Source organism: Schistosoma mansoni, chromosome 6, assembly GCF_000237925.1.
Source record: "Schistosoma mansoni strain Puerto Rico chromosome 6, complete genome".
Taxonomy (NCBI): domain Eukaryota; kingdom Metazoa; phylum Platyhelminthes; class Trematoda; order Strigeidida; family Schistosomatidae; genus Schistosoma; species Schistosoma mansoni.
Genome location: NC_031500.1, coordinates 255,696 through 274,138, shown reverse-complemented (window position 1 = coordinate 274,138; position 18,443 = coordinate 255,696). Strand labels below are relative to the sequence as shown.

The 18,443-nt window shown below is 35.7% G+C and overlaps 1 protein-coding gene across 1 annotated transcript; it reads left to right on the top strand.

Annotated features, from left to right (window-relative positions):
• Positions 1 to 2,681: 2,681 nt before the first annotated feature.
• Positions 2,682 to 15,521, top strand: Smp_162160 (putative annexin; the record flags this gene model as incomplete). The annotated part of the gene is made up of 5 exons (XM_018797852.1): positions 2,682 to 2,856; positions 5,755 to 5,849; positions 8,592 to 8,796; positions 12,208 to 12,266; positions 15,264 to 15,521. 5 exons carry the CDS (start codon positions 2,682 to 2,684, stop codon positions 15,519 to 15,521), a joined length of 792 nt encoding a protein of 263 aa, XP_018652853.1.
• Between the last annotated feature and the right edge of the window lie 2,922 nt (positions 15,522 to 18,443).

The window sequence follows — 18,443 nt, the reverse complement described above, 5'->3', positions numbered from 1 at the left end:
TTGAAGTAAGTAGGGAGACACATAGACTTCCGATTGCATCTGACTCTGATCACACTTTATTACGAGCACGCATTTGTTTGTGCCTCACTGGACGTAGAAAAAAACTACAATAAGAGGACCCATTAGAATTGAAATGGAGCACAAGCAAGCCAAATGTAAGTTCCAAGAACAACTGAGTTCACATCTAGGCAGTTCTGTTAAGGAGACTGACCCAGATGTTGCTTGGAAAGATAGACAAATAGCTGTAGGAACAACAGTAACATCTATTAGTAATTAAGATTGTTAGTTCAGTACTGAATCACCACTTCTTGCGACATTTTTCACAAAAGTCATAAAAGCTCCGTGATCATAATTGAAGTAAATAGGCAGACACATAAACATCTGATTGAATCGGTATAAATGAAATATAAGGTCCACGCTGGCAAACTTTTAAATTGACCTTCGAGACTGTGTGTGACATGGATCAGAATCGATCACAATGGCATAGGTGTGTACACTCTCTGTCTTTCCTTAAACTATAAGATTAAGATTGCTTCATATCTGTCTTTCTTCCTGTACTATATCCTTATATACAACCTATCTTTTATATATTACCACCATTAAATTAACTACTTCTATGAATCCGGTGTTCATGATGTTGTGCTAACGAGGTATGACAACTTGGAACGATGGATATATGTACCTTGTCCTACGTTGTAGCTAGCTGACTGACTAACTAAATCAGTATAACTGAAATATAACGACCACACTGACCAACTTTCAAAGTAACCTTGTGAAACGTTTGTTTCATTTTAGCCGAAAGAAAAACGTTTTATAACTAGAAACATAAATTTTAGATTTTTTTTTGAATAACAGTTTCGTCTATTTCCAGGAGTCTTCCTTTAACAACCTACATATCATGGTGGTCTCATCATAAATTGTGGGCATAAATCTTTGTAGTATTAAAATTATTTTACAGTCATTACTTAGATATACTCTAATAAGCACAGGCACACACTGATTATAGAAACGTTTGTGATCTAGTTTATAACTATTTTATTTTTTTATTATTATTAGCTTTATTCATTATTATATTTTTGGTACAATATAGAATTCTCAGCACAAAGTACTTCAACAAGTTTCCGTTTCTTACGTCTTCGTCCTTCCTGACGATAAATATTGAGTGATCTCCAGTTAGAAGTTAGCAGCCCAGTCAATCGACATCTGGATAATGTACATTCTTCTCGCTGCATATTGCCAGCAACCACGATATCTCTGATTAAGCCTTCTGTAACCTTTACAGCGAGGTGTCTTACACTTTTCAGAAACGCACCTGAATAGGTTGTGCGATTAATAGGCATAATGATGTATTAAAACAAACGAAATTAGATAACTTGTTGAAATATCTAAATGATAGGAACAGGTAGCTCAGATGTTTAAACAGGCCGCCAATGTTCAAACTACTAGTAGTACTTACTATTCATTTAAGATTCATATGAGAATGAGTAAAGCACCCAATTGATTTTGATCATCTTGATCTTTACAAGTTCTCAATTACACTAAAAAAAACAACCTTCCAGAGTACAATCTTTATCCAATAAAAAACGATATGATCATTTTTTTGTTTAATTATTAACCTTGACCTTGAAATAGTATTCTAATAAATGGATTAATATACTTTTACACCTAAGCTTTACATTGAATGAACATTGTTTATTAACCGTATTGACTTGAAAATTTTTTTTAATTATTATTTCAACTCTTAAGTTGACTTAAATTATATTTCACAATAACTAATTAGTCTATAGCCTCCAAATAACTTACTACGGTCGAGAGTAGGGAGAATCAACTCTCCTTTACCAAATACTCTCACATGGCCACGAGTATACAGTTACTGACAGAGAAGTCTTACTGTCTTCTCTCCACGGTCTTGTTTATGAAATTAATAGGACGAAAATTGAGTGTCCGGCGTTTTAAACGGGTTGGTAGATACGGAGGATCCACATAGGGGAGTTGGGAAAACCCTATTCCAAACCAGTCACGCACATAGGATCCAAGATCTCAAGGAAACAAATTGTGTATGAACCTATTGATAGTCAACATCTATCATGGGACTGCATCTCTTAACGTCGCTCGACTACCTTGTGGATTAGACCTTTAAATCAAAAACTCAGGGTGTGGCCCTCGCAGAAAACCATTTGCCTTGCTCTGTGCACTCCAGCAGCAGCCCAGCCCTCACACAAAGCAAGTGAAGAAGTGTGGTGCATACATATATTCGTGCCTCGTTCTACCAATGTTTATGTGTTTAAATAAATAAATAATTACTATGAATAGACGAATCTCTGTAACGATGGAATAGGAATTCTGTTATTTTCAAATCCCTTGTGTTGAATCGTAAATGCTCACTGCTGAGGAACCCCATTACTCTGACGAAACGGCCGTTCAGTGTATCCAGGTTTTCAATGGTGTTAAAACATTGATCGATTCATAATCTCAATCAAAACTAAATTAACCCAAGTTTGAATAGTACAAAAGAGTAAAGCAAGAGTATTACATGCAATCAATCGCACATAACTGATTGATTGATCGATTGGTCATACCTTATATTCTTGGTTTGTTCCTTTGTACTTCGGTTAATTTAATTTATTTATTCATATTCTGACGAAGAAGTGGCTTACAATGAGTCACGAAACGTCTAGCTAATGCTCGTTTCATTTTTGCTTCTCATAGTCAGTAGTCTATTTATACAAATAATCATGGGAAGAGATAAATCTCAATTAGTTGGTCCAAATGATGAAACTTATGATCCTACATTGAAATTTGAAGTACATAATGATCCTGAAAAAGATGCTGAAAAACTTTATGAAGTAGTGAAAGGTTGGTGTGAATTAGAAGATTTTTTTGTTTTATTTGGAATATTCTTTTCGATGGACTCAGTAGGTGAGTGGATAACGCGATGGCGTTTAAAGCGGAAGGTACTGAGTACGAGTCATAGAGTAAACATCAACTCTGAGATGCAGGTGCATCCAGCTGACGAGTTCCAAGCAGGACGAAACGCGCGTCCTTGATTCCACCATTGGCCACTATCCATCTTTGCTTGTAATTCGATCAAATGTTTAATGGAAGACTGAATTATGTGAAAAATTGGTAAGACGTAATAGGGAGGGATGAATGCGAAGTGAATGAATCATGTATAGGGGGTGATTAATAATGATGATAATACAAAGACTTGTGAATAAAGATAAGAGAGACACAATTACAGTTGACTACAAAGGGTCGTAAGTACAATAGTCACATTAGGTCATTTAACAGTTAAGATTACTATTGATTATTTGGTCTTGTTGTTGGCCAAGGGATAAGGTTTCTTCATACGGATGGCTACTGCCTCAGCCTGACAAGCTTTGGCAAAATATTACTGATCCTATAAATTATTGAAAAGGATTGGTTTATAGTAGCACTATGACCAGTTTCTACTAAATGAGCCAATATCGAGCTGTGTACTTTGTTCACCAAACCTTTGTTTAGTCATGCTGTGAGGTGTTCGCGAGCACAAAAATGTGAATTCCTAGAACTTCGACAAATATAACTTGCTCCACAGGAGCAGTTGAACTGATAAATACAAAATGAGATGGTCATTCAAGGTAATTCATCTTTTAGCCTCAGTGTCACCATTGGGCGCGTAGAAAACACTAAATTTACATACTGTAAACGAAGTACCTTGCCTTTAACCTGACCATTTTTTGTGGATTGATAATTTGGATATACAATTGTAGAACCTGAAGAGAACTAATTAAACCTTATTGTTAATATCAATGGTCAATAAAAATTTGTTATTAATATAGAGGAGATGAAATGTAACTAGCAATGCAATTCAGGACGTGTATTTTGTCCTATTTGAAACCCTTTTAACTGTATATACCGTTATCGCAGATTTGATGTTTACTTCGTGACTCGAACTCAGTATGATTGACTTTACTTACCAATGTATTGTCTATCTATTCTATGCTAATTCATGTTACAATGGTTTCATCCACCCCATACAGTAGAACTGTCTTGACACTTGTATTGAAGATTGTGAGTTAGGTGTTGGTTGAGAGACAGTTGTTTTGAGTTTCAGATATTGTTCAATTGTAAATATGCTGCTCTTGCCTTGCCGATTCTAGCCGTCACATCTGTATCAGATCCATCGTGTTCATCAATGATTGTGGCCAGATATGTAAAGGTTTTTACATCCTGCAAAGCTTCTCCATCAAGTTTGATTTGATAAGTGCATGTTGTGTTGTATCGGAGAATCTTGCTTTTCCTTTTGTGTATGTTGAGACCTATTGCTGGTGAGGCTGCTATGTCATTTAACACCATTCTCTATTTATTCATGAAAATATTTAACTAGAAACAGTCATTCATAATGTAAACTCTAATGAATCACAATAATCTCGTTCTTTCATGGTTTATAATACTAATTAACCTAATCGATATCATCATCATTATCAGCAGTGAATGCTGAAAGTTAACTCTTAATCGAGATATTCAATGCTTTGAACTTTGAGTATTTTTGTTTGTTTTTCTGATTTGAATGAAGGTCATTCAATGTTCAATGGTGACTAATACTGTATAGGTTGATAGTGCAAACTAAAAATATATACACTGAAACAACATCAAGTTAGACTACATTATTGAACCATATATATATGAAGAGAGAGCATTTCTACTTTGTACAATCAATACAGTATTATTACAGTATCAATACAGTATTAGTCATCATTGAACATTGAATGACCTTCATTCAAGAGAAAACAAAAGTACTTCAAGTTCAAAGCATTAAATACCTTGATTAAGAGTTAACTTTCAGCATTCACTAATGATGATCTCAATTAGGTTTATATACATAAAAAGACGATTAGATTATGGTTCAATAATGTAGTCCAACTTGATATTGTTTCAGTGTTTGACACCATAGTTTATATAACCAACCTTACATGGTATCGGTCATTAATAAATAGTAAATTATTTTGATTTTAGTAACTATGTGTGGGTGTGTGTGTGTGTGTATGTTACATTGTAAATTAGTAATGGTTTCATTAATTTTTTGTAGTTTGATTAAGACACATTAGTTATTGGAATGTTCTTGAATGGATGGATGGTTGTTGTTGTTGTTGTTGTTGTTGTTAATCTAGTTGAATTTTGGCATGAGTATTAAGCAAAACTAACGAAGTTTTTGAATTCAAATAGCATAGCATAAGTAAGAATAATTTGTTGCTTTATAAGTAGAGATGGATGATGGCTAACAGTGGAATCCAGGACTCGCGTTTCGTTCCATTTGACACACGTCAGCTGGATGTATCTGTATCTTGAGGGTGATGTCCACTCTGGGACACGAACCTAGTACCGTTCGCTTCAATCGCCATCACGTTATCCACTTAGCTACTGAGTCCTGATTGCCACTTACTTGTGCAATGGTGTGAAGTTTCAATTCACTTGGTAATGTTTACTTGAAACTTCCCATTGATGTTCAGGATTACAATTGACCAGTGCCAATAAGAGACATAGAATGGATCTAGCATTTGAAATCTAGGACTTTCATGTACTCTTATTTGAAACTTGTCGATTGAATGCACCTGCATACCAGCGATGATATTCATTTCGGGACTTGAACTTAGTACTGTTCGTTTCAAATACTACGAAGTTATCCATTTAGCTAATAAGATCAAATAACCACTTAATTGCAATCTAATTTTTTTTCTCTTCTTTTTTTTCTTTCTTTATGTATCTTACTAGGAACTGATGAGCATCGTATAATTAAAGTTTTGGGTCATCGTAATGCTTATCAACGAATTGAAATACGAGATACCTTTAAAGCATTGTATGGAAAGGCAAGTTGATCATGATCATAGTTGTATACTGGAGTTCAAGAAACACTTTCAACTGATAGTTCCTCATAGAAATTTGTTTTCTTAGGAGTTATTAAAAATAGATTGTAGTGAACCAGAACACAAGTGGGAATAATCTAATGTATGTGGATGCAAAATTACAGGATCGCTTAGTAAAATCTGAGAACCATACAGTGAATACTTGATTTGCAAACTGTCAATCAATCACCTTAAACTTGATTGTTCCTTCTGCAAAATGTCAATCAATGATCTTTCATTTCCACATCAATCATTCACTGTTCTCGTTCTGTTTTCCTCGATCTTCTTAACTTTCTGCCTACGGGTATTTCACCTTCGATTGCTGATACATACTACTTACATGAGTCAAAATCAGTGGCACACACCACAATATTTTATTATTACATTCACCTGTTACAAATCAATATCTGTGAAAACTAACCTGTATTTTATATCACATACAAATTATGTTGGAGAAAATTAATGATTAGTTTTGTGTAGATATTGAATATTACTACTGATAAATTAAGTAGTGATTGATGATAGAGTTTGAATTCCGTCAAATAGATTGTATCAATTTTATAGGGTTTGTGAAGATTACATAATTGTCATAGATTTTATATCATGGACTGATCTTAGTGAAACACCATTATTGAAGACTTGACAGTATCAGATACCATTAGATACCTGACCAGTGGTCTAGACAATAAGATTTAGTGCTCGAGATTAAAGGTCCCGAGATTCATTCCCAGATAAGTTTTGCTCAACCTTCTTGGGACAACAACATTCAATTACACATCTGCTGCTACTGTCAACCTATAGATTGTTACATTACTTTGATCAATTTGGATTAAAAATATAACTATTTAGTCATTAAAATATTATTGATACAGTGGGCCAATCAGTAATCTGCCAAATGATAGTTCAAATATGATTAGCCATGAAATGGCTTTAATTGATCACTGGGCAGTGATAAATATTATGTAAGTCACATTCATCCTACTGTTGATCAAATTCTACTGATCAAGTTGCAACGTGGCCACTAGTCTCAATGAGTCGACATCGCATGCATTTTGTTGAGATATAAGGTAGCGAGACTGATAGATCCTGGGTTCGAACCCTGCGACCGGGATCGTGGTTGGCCACTTCTGAGCACTCGCATATTCGGACGAGACCACCTTCCAGTGCCTCCAGGCTCAGAATGATCGTCTATCTTAGATTGTCTGGTGATTCCAACTGTGAATGCAATCCCAGATGACCTGGTTTTCATGTGGATCGAATAGGTAAATATGTAGACAATCAGACAAGTTGAATATATATACATAAAAATGTACATATATGAATGGTCAAGTTAAACTGCAAATAGATACTTTACAATAAAACTAATAACGTTACAATTACATACCCAAAGTTTAGATAAGTTCATACGTTGGCTTGCATCAATACATAATATCGATTCACTATAGGATTGTTAATCTAATCAAGTGTTTATTTATGTTTCAAGTGTATCAGATTTAGTTACAGTACAATCCATTAAGTGATCTAGATGGAAAAGTACATGTTTTAATACATTAATCTTCCTTTCTACCTTATTTTCTGAATGTGGTTGTAAACGTTACGTGAAGGTAATAATGATTACTTACTAATTCCACGTTCTCAATTATTTTCCGGCTTACATCTGTCCCTGATGTAAACTGTCATTGATTTGATTAAAATTGTCTTGAAGAGACATCAACGACAAAATTTATCTCGATTGGCAACAGGGATAAAACTGTACTCGGTCAAGGTTTCGAGGTAGTTGGAACTCATCAACTAGGTGTGACTGTAGTAACATTCATTTATATTGCAAGATCAATCAAATTGTAGTGTCGCTACCAATTAAGTTCCCCAATACTATTTAATGTTAAGTTGTTGAAGACTGGAAAAATAAACCCATGAACATAACTTTCGGATTGATTGAAGCACAACTACTTAATGTATCTACGATCTTACGGAAATTGATAATTTTAATTATGAATCGAACCTATACTCAAAAACCCTAATGTTTCTAATAATTTTATAGTACTGTACTTGATTTTGGCAGTGAGCGACTTAGATTCGAGCATTTGTTTTCTTGGCTTTAGAGACATCTCTTGCTGATGAGTTGAATCACGACTGAAAACCTGGCATCACTGAACGGCCGTTTCTTTTTAGTTTAAGGCTCTAGTGCTTCCAGGTTTTCATTGATAGTCTCTACTTATCGAATTAGTATGCTGTTGTAGTTTTTCAAAATTCAATGTTTCAATTCACTTGGTATTGTTTACTTGAATCTTCCCATTGATGCTTAGGAATGCAGTTGATCAGTCTGTTTCTTATTGGTATATGTGCATACTGTGTGTATTGCCTCGATATTGTTTTAATTCACAAGTACTTTAGACAGAGATGGATAGTGGCTAACATTGGAATTCAGGACACCCGTTTCGTCATATTTGGGACTCGTCATCTGAATGTACTTGCATCTCGTAGCTGATGCTCACCATGGAACTCGAACCCAGTACTGTTCTCTTCAGTCGCCATCACGTTATCCACTTAGCTACTGAGTCCTGATTGCCACTTGCTTATGCAATCGTGTGAAGTTCAAATTCACTTGGTATTGTTTACTTGAATCTTCCCGTTGATGTTTAGGATTACAATTGATCAATGCCAATAATTATTTTGTCTTAAAAACTTATTCATTTTTTTGAACAGGATCTAGTGGATGAATTAAGCAGAGGAACAAGCGGTCACTTTAGAAAACTACTTAAAATGCTTTTAACCAACTTATACGAAGTTGATGCAAGTGCACTGTACAAAGCAATGAAAGGTGCAGGAACTGATGAAGAGACAATTATTGAAGTTTTATGTACAGCAACCAATGAGGAAATTGAAAATATTAAACAAGCTTATCTATGTGGTAAGTTGATTTAAGTAATCTGTTTTGGTGAATTACACGAACCAAGGTAATAGGAATTATTATTATTATTATTATTATTATTATTATTATTATTAATGACTTTATTCAATATTATAATGTATTGTATAAACGTTTTATTGGAGTATTCTAAATAATATCTCTCATCAAAATCTATGTAGGCCTGGAAATTATTGGGAACATTTACTTCCAAATGCCCTGGTACGTCCGAGAGTGGGGAGAGTCCGCTCTCCCTCTCGAAATACTCTCACATGGTCACGCGTATATAGCCTCTGTCAGGAAAGTTCTACTCATTGCCTTCTATCCACGGGGGTGTTGTTTACGAAATTGAGAGGACAAAAAGCGAATGTCCCGCGCTTTAACCGGGTTGGTGGACACGGAAAGTACACCTAGGGGAGTTGGGAAACCTTCATTCCAAACCAATGGTGCACATGGGCTGGCTCCAGTATCCTGAGGGGACAAGTGGCGTATGAACCAACTGTTGGTCACCGGCTACCATGGTACTGCATCTCCTTACGATGCTCCACTGCCTTGTGGATCAGACCTTTAGGTCAAAGGCTCCGGGTGTGGTCCCTTAAGGAAACCACCTTCTTCGGTCTGGGCACCCGGGCAGTACCCTAGCTCTCACACAATTAAATGAAATGACAATTTTTTGTGTGGCGCATATATATCTGGTGCCACTTTGTACCAATATTTATGTGTTCAAATAAATGTTTAGAACCGTAATTGACTATATTGGAATGATTCGGGGGAGGGAAATATAGATACTTTTAACTACTTATCCAATCTTTTAGTACACAAATTGAAGTTTGATAACATCTTAAATCTCGTGTGAATGGATAAAAGAGGAGAGAGTTATTGACTTAATTTACCCATAGAACTAATTACATAAAAGAACTGAACAGAAATGTAGTCATGACAGCACATTTTCTTCGTAGATAAATTATTGCATTCTATGTCTTTGTATTTTATTGAATATCAATCTCTGCTTTCTAATGATTCCTGTAGGCATCTAGGAACTGATGAAGATGCTATCATTAGGATCGTGGCCAAACGAAGTGTTTAGCATTTACAAGAAGTTTCTCGTCTGTTTGAAAAGGTTCGTCTTACTTCTGTGCAACATTATGCATTCACACGTAACATATTTAATTACTCATATTTATAAGGTAGTGAAAGTGATGTCATCTCTGAGCTGTGAAGTTTTCATTGTTCTTCTGAATGGCATCATCAATACTTATCTGAAGGAGAAGTGAACCATTGGGATTTCCTCAAAATTGACTAGAAGCCTGTCTTGTTGACTTGGAATTCGAATGGCTAGTATCTGAAACTGTGCTATTATAGTACGCATGTTAATTTTGGTTGTTTTCTCTTTTAACTTGAGCTCTGACGTTTTACATAGTTTTTAATAGATGTGATCTATTCCGATATGTCTATCAATCGGTACTTGGTCGGAATCCCGGGCTTCTAAGAATTCCCTGGCTTTCTTTTTCTTTCCTCTGTCTAATATTTCAAAGTGTTCGCGACTGAACTCATGTCTCAGTGTAGATTATTCCATTCCTGAAAATGTATAATAAAAAATAAACAGTAGTGACAAGTTTCTTCATACTGTTTAAGGAATTTTCAATGGCACTCATCTAATTGCTAAGCTATTGAGTCACACTCTACCAGAATTAGGTTCGATCACATACATGTTTTTTGTTGTGCACGATCGAAGATTCTTAAGCGGATGAAACAGTGTGCTTTGGTTTTCAATCTCTTCCCAGATAATTGCAACTAGTGATATAAACAATAAACAATTTCTCAGAAAAAGAGGTTTCGTGGAGATTTTAGTAATTTAATAGTTAAGTTCATGGGTCAATTAGAACTAGGCCTTCATGGAAAACCTAGAAGCATTGGATGGCCGTTTCTTCCTAGTATGGGTGTCGTCAGCGGGGCGCATTCACGATCCTGCTCGTGAGATTCGAACCCAAGATCTTCGTCATCGTGCGCAAAGCTTACATGATCATAGTGTCAAGTGATGTGATTTTATGATACCTTTCACATCTCCCTTTTTGACTAATAAAGTATTAGTATGTTTGTATAAAGCATAATAGTAAAGTACAATCTTGATAGAAAGTATTAGGTTACTTGCGCACTGCTAAGGAGTGCCATACCAGGAAGAAACAGCCATTCAGTGCTTCCAGGTTCTCCATGGTGGTCTAGCTCCAACTGACTCATGAACTCAACTATTAAATTACTACAATATCAACGAAACCTCTTTTTCTGGGAAATTGTTTATTGTTTATATCACTAGTTGCAATTATCTGGGAAGAGATTGAAAACCAAAGCACACTGTTTCATCCGCTTAAGAATCTTCGATCGTGCACAACAAAAAACATGTATGTGATCGAACTTAGTTCTGGTAGAGTGTGACTCAATAGCTTAGCAATTAGATGAGTGCCATTGAAAATTCCTTAAACAATATGAAGCAACTTGTCAGTACTCTCTATCTTTTATTATACATTTTCAGGAATGAGACACTCGACAACGGATCCTTTTACTGAACTATGTGATAAGATGCTATTAGGGCTTACTGTCATCATCATGATCTTAAAGATTCATTTATTAAATAAATAGCTGTACTCAAAAAAAATAATTAATTTCATTGTAATCAACTAAAGATATCTACATATGATCTTTTACGACTAAGTTACTGTAGGACATCCCAGCTTGTCAGATGGAGAGAAGACAGGTTAAGTGAAAGTGACAGCTTGAAATGAAATCCTTAGTTGAAATATTGCTACAAAGGGGAAACGGATACATATGCACCATGCAAATCTCATTTGATTTGTGTGAGGGCTGTGATACTACCCGGGTGCCCGAACCGAAACAGGTGGTTTTCTTAGGTGGCCACATCTGGAACCTTTGACCTAAAGGTCTTATCCACAAGACAGTTGAGCAACGTCAGGAGATTCAGTCCCATGGTAGCCAGTGACTAACGAATGATTCATACGCCATTTGTTCCCTCAGGATACTGGAGCCAGCCCACGTGCACCATTGGTGTGGAGTGAGGGTTTTCCAACTCTCCTAGGTGAACTTTCCGTGTCTTAAAAATTCCCTCCTAGATGTTTGACTTTCTAACAAACGCACAAGTAGCAATAAATGACATATCGGTCCACATGGTTGAATTTGTAGTTAGAAATAAATAACCTGTCTACAATTCATTAGCGATACAGTCGTATCTGATGAGTAGGACTACCGTGGCAGAGGCTGTATACGCGTGACCATGTGAGAGTATTTCGAGAGGGAGAGCGAACTCTCCCCACTCTCGGCCGTACCACGGCGTTCGGGGCATTGAAAAATGAGTTTCGCTACAAATTTATAGGTATCTATTGTGTTTTTAGTATTATTCAGCTGATATTTTAAATGATATTAGTAGAGCTTTTCCTTTGCATTTTGTTTATAGAAATATGGTAAAACATTGGTCGATTCATTAGCATCTGAGACATCTGGAGATTTTGAAAGTGCTCTTTTATTAATCCGTAAGATAATCGTTGTAATCTGGTGTTCAATTCGATAAATCTGTCCAATCATTTATTTGTAACAGTAATTCATAACAAACAGAGATGATGGTTGCTGGCAGTGAAATCCAGGATGCTCGTTTCATTCCATTAGGAACTCGTCGGTTGGGTGTACCTGCATCCCATGGTTGACGATTACTTCGAAACTTGAATCCAGTACCTTGCTCTGCAAAGGCCATCACTTTGTCCATCAAGCTACTGATTCCAGACAGCTACTATCTTGTACAGTCGGGTGAAGCTTAATTCACTGTTGTATTGGTCGTTAGAATCTTCCTACTGATGTTTAGGACTGCAGTTGATCAGTCTCTTATTGGTCTATGTGCATCTTGTGCGGATTGCCTCGATATTGCCTTAATTCACAAGCATTATAACCAAAGGTGGATGGTGTCTAGCAGTGGGATCCATGACTTATACTTCAATCATCGCAAACAGTGTATAATATTTGTGTATAATAGAACTTAAACGATTATAGTTCATAGAAAACAGTCTAATCATCTATGACTGTCTTGTTGAATAAGTGTATTTGAAAAGGAAATATCGTTTTGACTCAAAATCACAGTCATTCAACTTTAAACCATAATTTTATTTATTTGAACGCATGAATATTGGTACATAGGGGCACCGAATATATATGTGCAACTCAAATCACTTGATTTGTGTGGTGACTGTGATGCTGCCTGGGTGCACAAACCGAAGCACGTGGTTTTCTTAGAGGGTCACATCCGGAGCCTTCGACCTAAAGGTCTAATCCATAAGACAGTAGAGCAACGTCACGAAATGTAGTCCCATGTTAGCAGGTGACCAATAATCGGTTCATTCGCCATTTGTTTCCTTAGGATCCTGGAGTCCATGTGTACCATTGGTTTGAAATGAGGGTTTTCCAACTCGCCTAGATGGATCCTCCAAACCTGGTTAAAGCACCGGACATACGCATTTCGTTCTCTCAATTTCACAAACAGTGTGTAGGACTTCAGTGTCATTGGCTGTATACGCGTGGCCATGTGAGAGCATTTGGAAAGGGAGAGCTGACTTTCCCTACCCTCGACCCTACCTGGACATTTGAGGGTAACCATGAATTTAGGGATTTGAAATCCATTTCAAGCATGCGACAAAATTTAACACATCGACTTAATTCAACATTTCTTATCCGGAAATCTGCTTGAATTGGCTGTAATCTATAAATGTTGATCATTTTGTTTTTTATAATGTAATTTTCATTGCAAAATAATATCAGTTAACGTATCATGGAAAATTATACAGGACTAGACAATTTTTTTCATTCTAGATTGGTTAACCGAAACAGTATACAGTATCGGTTTCACACATCAACTTTAAGTCATGAAGCAAATAGAGCATTATTGAATTATTAAGTTGTGTTCCAGTAGTTTGTCCATTCAATTAACAATAAGTGCCATCCGTAGAACGATTCAAATACGTTTAATATAATTTCAATAGTTGAGATCATGAGCTAGTTGAAGCTAGACCACCATGGAATACCTGGAAGCACTGGACGATCGTTTCGTCCTATTGCGAGACCGCTTAGCAGTACGTATCCACGATCCCACCTCGCGAGATTCGAACCAGGGACCTATCAGTCTCGCACGCGAGCACCTAACCTCTAGAGCACTGAGCCGGCCAAAATTATTTACCGTTTAGTGGTGATTTAGTTGATCAAAACAGTGGTAACAAGACGACTGAATTATTGAATTTATAGTTTTCAACCAATATGCTTAACAAACAAGCTTATATTCTAACATTTGTTTGTCGGTTAACTTATTTATTTGTTAATTCACTTATGATGACCTGTTTCATTCGAAAAGGAGTAAGTAGAGGTTCCTGGTAGCGACTATAGACTTGTAGCATTATATGAACATTTCCAGAAAGACAAGTCTCTCCACTCTCTTTGTATTCTAGAGATCATTGAAGCCAGATATTAGTGATTGGTTTTCATTTCCTGACTGATAGATAAATAGTTTGATAGTTATATGATATGTCATAGATATCTTCCTACTATTTGTATTCACTGGAGTTATTGAATAATAGTAGTGTATGCTACTAATATTGACAGACATAAGTGGTACGTAACACCTTTCGGAAGTGGAAAACCTGACATTATGACTCTAAGAAGATCGAGTTGAAGAAAACAGACAGGAGAATAAAGAGGGATCATGAAGTGGAATGATCATACAGAATGTGAAAGATAATTGATGGAAGATTTGCAAATAAAGTATTTAGTGTATAGTTCTCATATTTTACCAAGATATTCTGTAATTTTGTATTCAATAGTAAATTGGTTTGCCCCAACTGTATTGTCGTTTACTGGTAAGGTGAACTACATATTCGTGATTTGAGTTGTGCATTGATACGTGATAGATTAATCGTTGGTTGTGTGTCTTGTATTGAAAGAGTATATCGTATATACAATAAAAGGTCTGAGGGCGAAGTCGTACTGCTGACTGTAAAGGGGTGTGACAGCAGTATGATGTTTCCCTCGGACAACCAGCATCTGAAGCGATGCTGCCTTCTCACAAGGAAGGAAGGGGTTAGAAAAGGTCGACCCTAAAAATGTCACGCCTCACCTTACCTCACGGATTTCGTACGCGGCGGTAAGGCCCTTTGAAAAACTAAGCTAACGCATCAAAAATCCCCTCCAAAAGGCCGTGTATGACTGGCTTCAAGCAGTTGTCCCTTGGACTTTGCCGTCACGCTCCAAGGACCAATAATAATCCAACCTCCTTTTCAAGTCCCGCAAGAAATACCATTCCACGGTGTGGGCAACCGGGAAGTGATATTAGCCCTCATACTAGTAAGAACACACCAGACCAAGCTCATCACATTCAAACCCTTCTTGCAAATATACAATAAAAATTGTCCATTATTCGTTCCAAGCTAACTAGCTTCCAAATAGTATCCCGAAGGAATCGAATGATATTTCAGAGAATGAATTACAGTCACCCTTTTATTGTTGTCCATGTCAATTGTTCATTTACTTCTTTAATATTTCTCTTGAATATAGTAAATACTTGTTTAAATCGTCCGAAAGCTTATTCCGATTTATTGGTGAAAGCAATGAAAGGTATCGGTACCGATGATTGTACCCTAATGCGTATTATTGTAACAAGATGTGAGGTAAGTATTAGAGTTTAATGCGGTAAATATTATCTTATGTCTGTTGTGATGGACGGTGTTCAAATCTGATACTGATAGACTATATGCTCTGCGCTAACTCCTCAACTGACTATTTGATCGAGAACACAAGAGTGAGCGGGAAAGTATATTGGGCTACAGACTGTTATAGATATAGAATTCAACTGAAAAGATGAATTGAAAAAGCCCCGAAATTTCAAGGAAACTTCTAGGAACCTGACATTTAGGTCAACCTACAGTCAGTAGAGATTCATTTTATCAATGGACAATGATTGAATTGTATGAATGAATCGTATGGTCGCAGGAAAAATACAATTTGCAGTGAGATTCAATCCAAGCTTCAAAATGTACGGCGATAAAGGAAGTTGGCCAGTTTATCAGTCACAAACAAAATCATCTGAAGTAATTCATACAACACTTGCAGGATAAATTTGAAATATTCACTTCTGTCAGATGTTTTTGTTTATAATCTTATTGAAACTGACATGAGCCATACAAACACTATATCTAGATCAGACAACAAAACACCATTGAATACACGGTTGAATCATATTCGATGTCTATCCAAGTGATGAAGTAATGTGTATTAAAGTCTTCAACAAATCGATATACACATTTCATATAACAAGGTAAACACACTTGAAAGGCTTCTAAAGAATATATATTCTTGCTATACCACATACATCTTCAGCACTCGAACGCCTGGATCTTCCAAGTCGCGAGTTAGAAGGGAGAAGACAAATGGAAAGGAATCTTATTCCAACCAGTGTCAAATATCATACAAAACACTGAGATGTTTATGGTTTTTAGTAGAAACGAAATCATCATTACAATCGTCCAATCCACATATAGTAGTTTTTACCTTTTGTCCAATCGCAAAACTACACATCGAGTCTCTGGAATATTCTTCTTTGAATATTCCAGGAGCCATCCCCACAGAACAATGGTTAATAAACACCCTTAACGAACAATTAGAATGAAAAAAACAGTACCTCCTAAGACAAATACTCAGCCTATTTTGAAATGATAGAGAAAAATTTTCCCCCTAATTAGATGTCTTGTTATGGTTGAGTTCAATGGAGGAGCTTTATTTTTATTTATTGCACGAGTCTTAAATCAGTTTGCCTTCGTGACCTTGATTGTAATAGTAGATTTCATCTTATCCTTTGCTGTTTATGTCTTCAAGTTGATCGTTTTATTCCACTGACTTTTGGCCAAGTTATTTCTTGACGTTACTAATTCTTTGCATATAATAATCTCATATATACAGAAAACTATACAGTAAATGTTACACTTAACAAAAGCTAACTTCTGTTACAATGTATACACTTCCAGAACGAGAAGAATCTAATTAACCCTCAATATCTAACCACTCAGTTGTTGTTGTTTTGGTTGGTTTGTACTCTGTTTTAATTTCTTACAAGGTTCTGAGACAACAAAAGGTCTCAATATTTCAATTTCCAAGTTGGATTACATAACTCGATTTTTATAATTAATTCAGATGTTACTGTAAAATATATATAAAACTATGACCAGCCTAATACAATGTAATTTACTATTAATGAATAAGTAAAGGTATAAGTATGTACATCAAACTCACTGTCTATACTGATATATCTGATTCATACAAATAACTGAGACACTTTTTCTTTTAAAGTTGACCTTGAATTTATTTGACTTGACATTGATCGATCATACGTACTTATTATATTTAGCGAATAGAATTACAGTTTTAAGGTCAAATAGTTGCATATGACCAAATAGCCTTGAGTGGTAACCCCTTTATTGATCAACCTTGAGTTTATTTAACTTAACACTGATTGGTCAAACTGACATGTTAGATGCTATTTACGACTACACCTTACCTGGAACGAAGGTCAAAGACGCAGTGACATGATAGGCTATTCTAATCCGTTAACCATGGCCCTGCTAACTAGATCAAGAAGTCTTGATGTGGCGTAGAGAATGTATTCTACAAGCATCCAGAAAATACAATCGGTCAGTAAGTACACAAATCAAGCTTATTAATACAATGATAGAAAGACCCTTAGGAAAGTCATGAAATGGCATAACAAAAGAATCCATCAACCAATGACAGTCAAGTATTTCAGAGTGAGTGGGAAATGTAAGCTTTCAGTGAAGTAAGCGTTTCTTGGGGCGAAAACATATAATTCAAATTTTCCAAATAAATACGGAGCTTTGCCAAGTGACTTCTTTTTCTAGTATACTCATTTTCTTTATTTTTATCATTTTGTCTTATTTTTAGTTTGATTTAGGAAGTATTTGTATAGAATTTCAAAAATGTCAAGATAGTTCACTTGAAGATTGGATACGTAATGAAACATCTGGTGATTATCAACGACTTCTATTAGCATTAATTGGTGCTGAATGACAATAAAGAAGAATCAGATGGAGGAACATTTTGTTTGAATTGTTTGAATAAAAGTTGTTTATTTTTATTCCTTAACGATTATCCTCTACATGAGTGTTTCATTAAGAATAGTTTGAAATTTAAACGTTTATTGATAAATGCTTTATTGACAAAAGAAGGGATTCATGTATATTTGGAAGGTTAAAAGAGAAGTCTTTTCATGGTATCTCATTGGGTTCAAATTCAGATGTTGCACAGGAATCTACTGATTAATAATAAGTAGTCTAAAAGATATAATTAGATAAAATATATTGTATTGAATATGAGATTAGAGACTGCTAAATTCAGTCTTAGGTGCGCACTTCTGAAGAGTCCCATACTAGGACGAAACGGCTGTCCAGTGCTTCTAGGTTTTCAATGATGGTCTAACATTGATCGATTCATGATCACAATTAAAATTCAATCTTGTCACAAACTAGGTTTCGTCAAAGCTGCCTTCTAAAATTTACTCTTCAAAGTAAACTTCATTACTAACTGAAGTCACTCAATGA